This window comes from Alligator sinensis, unplaced genomic scaffold, assembly GCF_000455745.1.
Source record: "Alligator sinensis unplaced genomic scaffold, ASM45574v1 scaffold607_1, whole genome shotgun sequence".
Lineage (NCBI taxonomy): Eukaryota > Metazoa > Chordata > Crocodylia > Alligatoridae > Alligator > Alligator sinensis.
Window position 1 is genome coordinate 3,444,588 of NW_005841935.1, and position 5,660 is coordinate 3,450,247.

The 5,660-nt window shown below is 47.5% G+C and overlaps 1 protein-coding gene across 1 annotated transcript in view; it reads left to right on the plus strand.

The window, feature by feature from the left end:
- The window catches only part of DNAH6 (dynein axonemal heavy chain 6), a 282,667-nt gene that overhangs the window by 224,602 nt on the left and 52,405 nt on the right, over nt 1-5,660 (plus strand). The window contains exon 66 of the mRNA XM_025199101.1: nt 2,701-2,789. Coding sequence (XP_025054886.1) covers nt 2,701-2,789 — 89 coding nt within the window. The remainder of the gene's footprint in view (nt 1-2,700; nt 2,790-5,660) is intronic.

Sequence of the window (5,660 nt, forward strand, 5' to 3'; positions counted from 1 at the left end):
AAAAAATACTTTTAAAAAAAGATCAACAGGTGCTGCCAGGCAGGGGGCAATCCCTGCTGTCCCCCTGCTCCCCCAGCCCCCCATGGGTGCCCCGCCCATGCCAGCTCCAGCCCTTTTAAAAACAAAAAACAACCAGAGAGTGGTGGTGGACGGGTCATTTTTTTGACCTGGAGGGATGTGGGCAGTGGGGTTCCCCAGGGCTTGGTCCTTGGGCCCGTACTGTTCAACATCTTTATCAACGACTTGGATGAGGGGGTGGAAAGCATGTCATCCAAGTTCGTTGATGACACCAAGATGTGGGGCAAGGTGGGCATGCCAGAAGGATAGGACAGAATTCAGCTAGATCTGGACAGATTTCAGAGATGGACAGATGAGAATAGGATGGAATTCAACGTGGACAAGTGCAGGGTACTGCATCTAGGGAGAAGGAACCAGCAGCATACCTATAGGCTGGGGAACACCCTTCTCGTCAGCACAGAGGCAGAAAGGGATCTTGGAGTCATTGTTGACTCCAGGTTGAACATGAGCCGCCAATGCAGGGAAGCTGTCAGTAAGGCTAACCGCACCTTGTCATGCATCCACAGATGCATCACAAGCAGGTCCAGGGAGGTGATATTTCCCGTCTGTGCAGCATTGGTCATGCCACAGTTGGAGTACTGCATCCTGTTTTGGGCACCGCACTTCAAGAAAGATGTGGCTAGCATTGAGAAGGTCCAGAGAAGGGCCACTCACATGCTCTGCTGCCCCTTGATCAGGCCCTACGAGGAGAGGCTAGAGGGCCTGAATCTATTCAGCCTCCACAAGAGAAGGCTGAGGGGAGATCTGGTAGCTGTGTACAAATTCAGCAGGGAATAGGAGATGTCCTGTTCCCCTGGGTACCACACGGGGTAACTAGGAATAATGGCCACAAGTTGATAGAGAACAGGTTCAGGCTAGATATCGGGGGTGTTACTTTATGGTTAGGGCGGCTAGAACCTGGAACCAACTTCCAAGGGAAGTGGTGCTCGTTTGTACCGTGGGGGTCTTTAAGAGGAGACTGGATAGACACCTGACTGGGGTCATTTGACCCCAGCATCCATTCCTGCCCAAGGCAGGGGGGCGGACTTGATAATCTGTTTAGGTCCCTTCCGACCCTAGCTACTATGATACTATAAATTGGCTGAATCTGAATCCGAAGCGAATACTAGCCACTTTGCACAGGCCTAGCAGATACACTGCTTCAGACTAAAGCTTTTTGTACTTTAGAATATTAGAATAAAAGCTTGCTTCAGCCACCACCCAAGGAAGATCCCAACCATTAAGCAGAGGCATGGCTTAGTTCCCAGAGACTTGTAGACTTTGTTCATGGAAACCTTCCTTCTCCTAGCTGCCTAACAGCCTCTGGCAGCCAAACTTGTTACAGCTGAGTCTGTCTGATCTAATTCTTACCCACTGTCAAGTCTCTGATCATCCTTTCTCTGCCTTTAAAAATCCTAGTTTCTTTGTGCTCCTTCCAAGTCTTCGCCCAACCAAGCTGATTCTTCCCTCCCGGGGAATCATCACTGAGCTTCCCAGTCAGGCTCCCTCTGGCTGTTTCTGGCTTTTGTCCCATGCATCTTGCATTCCTTTCACAAAATTTCAACTGAAGGGGCTTGCCCATTCTCCTGGGAGGTGAGACATGCAGACTTGAAGCTACTCAGGCTGAGGATGACCTCTAACCCAGGTCTCCTCCCTCTACTTGGGCAAGCACTCTGACCACCAGGCTAGTAGAGAAAAGTGGGCACTACCTTCAACACCACCAGTCAGTCAGTCACCTCACCTAAGTATGCCCTGGATCCTCAGTGAATGGAGGTCCCTAATGTATAGCTTTGACTCAAGTGCATTTGTTCCAGAGATGAAGCGAGATTTCAGACATGACCTGGTAACTAGTGTTTCCTACTGGCTGACTGGATTGTTGTTCAGAGGCACCTGCCTCTCCCCATTAAGTCAATAGGGGTCCTACCCAGCTCTGCCTATTTGGATCACTCTCCTGAGGCAAGGGGTCTAGTTTTCAGGCTTTGCAGTGCCACAGTGGATGCACCTACAAGGCTGATCTGGATCTAGCCCTTAAATCTTTCACTGTTTCCCTGTGTCTCAATGCAATTATTGTATTTCCTTTCTGTGTTCCACTCAGTGTTTTCTATAGCTTTCTAGCACAGAGGTGCCCAGTCTGAATGCCACATTCCAGCAAGTGTCAGATAAAGAGGCAGCATTGTTTATGGCTTTGTGCTTCTGCATATACAACTCAAAATTGCATTACCATTTTTTTTTTTGTTACCATCCTACTGCACACTCCTATCTAACTGTCCATTGGCATTATTAGTCTCTTTCAGTGTCATTGCTCTTCAGGTTTTTTCCTTCATCATAACAGTTGGTAATTTTCTTTTAAGTTTTTCTTCATGTGAAATTTCCTTAGTCTCATTTTATTTCTTACCTCCCCTTCCTCCAAGTTTTCTGTGCTTCTTTATGCTATATCTTTAGTTCCATTGATGTTTGTAACACTTACCAAATTGCTATCTGCAAATTTAACTACAATGCAGCTTTACTCTCTTCCAGACTATGAGCAAATGTATTAAATAGCATATGTAACTAAGCACTTTCTTTTAAATATAAGTCTTCTTATAGTGATTTACTTTTAAGGCTTGTGAATTAGTTTGAACATCTAAATTCTTTGTTTTTCAGATGTATCTATTCATGAGGATTTTCGACTCTATTTAAGTTCCATGCCTAGTGAAACTTTTCCAGTCACAGTCCTCCAGAATTCTGTCAAGGTAATGTTGGTTTTTTTTTAAGTGATATTAAGTATAATGATCAATAATAACACATGACAAATTATTTACAGAGCATTTCAAAATTATATTTTTAATTATTATGATTTGGGAATTTGATGATGCAAACTGAAATGTTTGTAACTTTTGCCCTCACACTTAGGACTATCATTTTCTTTAAATACTCCACGTGGTATCAGCTGACAAACAAAAGTCCTACTAGAGAAGACAGAAGGAACCAAACATTTCATTGGACTAAAAAAACTGTAAAACCTAGAAGCTTGTCTGCACTTTAACTAAGAGCTAAACTGAACACCAAAACCATACAATTGGAGGGAAGGTGGTATTTCTAGGGAATGCAGGATGAACAAGGAGGGGACTCGCTCTTCTCTACAGAGCTTTTTCTAGGCAATGTAGGACATTAGCTGCTTTGCTACAGCATTGCCCCATACAAACTTTAATTAAAGAAAGACAATCCAAAGAGGATAACTACTCAAAAGGCACCCATCTTGACATCAGCTAAGCTGGAAGACAGCAGAAACTCCCTGCTCCTTCAAGTTTGAGACTTGTTAAATTCTGTAATCCATAAACTATCTACCTCTACCAAGATCATGTTAATCTACTTATTCAAAGGCCTTTCAGGGATAAAAACCTGTGCACCCTGGTGCCCAGGAAGTGCAGTCAAGCTAAGTACATAGTGCTCAGGAATCCCTGCAAATTCATTTTGATTCTGGCCTGACATATGCTGAAATTGAACTTTATTAGTGAATGTTATGAGTCATGAACCAAAAAGATGACAAAGGCATAAGGAAAATACAGAGTGCCCGAGCAAGTAACTAACATACAAGGGATGGGGGTGAGGAGGGGAACACAACTAGGTTACAGAAAATACAAAGTTAGCCAACTAAGCCTGGGGGTGAGGGAGGAGGTATAAAAACTAGGGAGGCGGTAGTTATGGGGGACCTAATCTACCCAGACATTTGCTGGGAGATGCAGACAGCAAAGTCCCACCGTTCACGCAGGGTCCTATCCTGTGTACAGGACCTCCACCTGATGCAGGAGGTACATGGTCCCACTAGGGGGAATGCCTTACTGGACCTGGTACTGGCAACAGGGGATGACATGGTAGGGGACCTACAGATCAGTGGTCACCTGGGGGCCAGTGATCACCAAATAATAGAATTCATCATAAGACGTCGAGTGGGTAAGGTAACTAGTAGGGTGAAAATGCTAGACTTTAGGAAAGCGGATTTCAATGAACTCAGGCGTTTAGTCAAGGATGCATTGCAGAGTAAGAGTTTTGAAGAGATGGGAGCCCAGGAAGGGTGGCTGTGCCTTAAGGAAATGATCCTTTGGGCACAGAGGGAGACGATCCCAATGCGGGGGAAAAAGGGGGAAAGGGGCCAAGAGGCTTCCTTGGCTGACCAGAGAAATCCAGAGCAGCCTACAGGCTAAAAGGCAGGGGTGACAGGAATGACGTCAGGCTCACCGTGCTCTACCCTGCTGCCTCCTTTACCGTGCCAAGTTGTCTTCTTGCACCCTCCGATTCTCGCCCGCCACGTCTTGGATGTTATGAATTTTTATAGGGAGGCTACCTTCAGTCCTCTTGGTCACGGTCCTCCTGTCTGTGGTGGTCCCATGCGCCCAAGCCTTAAGGGCTATGCGTGGCTCCTACCACCCCAATACCACGCCCCAAGCCTCGCACATGTAAAAGGGATGTTGGTTCTGTCCTTCTCTCTATTTGCGCCCTTTTTAGCTCTCGGGCCTGCTCCGTACGCTGCCCCGTCTCTCGGGCTCTTCTCTGGAGCTGTGGTCTGCACACCCTGAACTCTGTGCCCTCGCTGGGGCTGGGGTCCTCACTATACCGTGAGTCCCCTATGAGGCCTCCTCCATCCCCTTATAGCCTCACCCAAACCACCGGTGTAAACAAACAAAGCAAACACAAGCCCCTAGGCCATAACTGAACTTAACGCCACCAGGCTATAATCACGTTACTAAAACGTCCCAGAGCTGCCCTCCTTAGCCCTGCTTGGAGCAGTACCTGCAGTTCTCACATCCTTGCTCAGGGAGCTCTTTCTGCCTTGGCTGCTGGTACGGGACTGCCTCTGGCCTCCTGCCTGTGCTTTATATATAGGGGCCAGGCCCTGCCCCTTCCTCCAGCCGGCTAGGCAGGTATAAGCCATTAGCTCCCTTTGGTTGCCTTGGCAACCGGCACCTGAAGAGTCTTCCTGGCTCTCTCAGTAGCAGGCACCTTAGTGTCCTGCTACAGGGGGCATATAAAAAGTGGAAACGGGGAGAGACTACTAAAGAGGAGTATACCTCCTCTTCTCGTGCTTGTAGGGAGACAGTTAGACAAGCCAAAGCTACCATGGAACTGAGGATGGCATCCCAAGTTAAGGATAACAAAAAATTGTTTTTTAGAAATATAGGGAGTAAAAGGAAGGCCCAGGGTGGAATAGGACCTGTACTAAATGGGCAGAAGCAATTGGTGATGGACAGGGGGGAAAAGGCTGAACTCCTCAATGAGTTCTTTGCCTCGGTGTTCCTAAGCGAGGGGCAAGACAAGGCTCTCACTGGGATTGTAGAGAGGCAGCAGCAGGGTGCCAGACTACCAAGCGTAGACCCTGAGATGGTGCAGAGGCACTTGGAGGAACTGGATGCCTTTAAGTCGGCAGGCCCGGATGAGCTCCATCCGAGGGTACTGAAGGCACTGGCTGACATCATTGCACAACCACTGGCGGGAATATTTGAACACTCGTGGCACACGGGCCAGGTCCCGGAGGACTGGAAAAGGGCCAATGTGGTCCCCATTTTCAAGAAGGGGAGGAAGGAGGACCCAGGCAACTATAGGCCAGTCAGTCTCACCTCCATCCT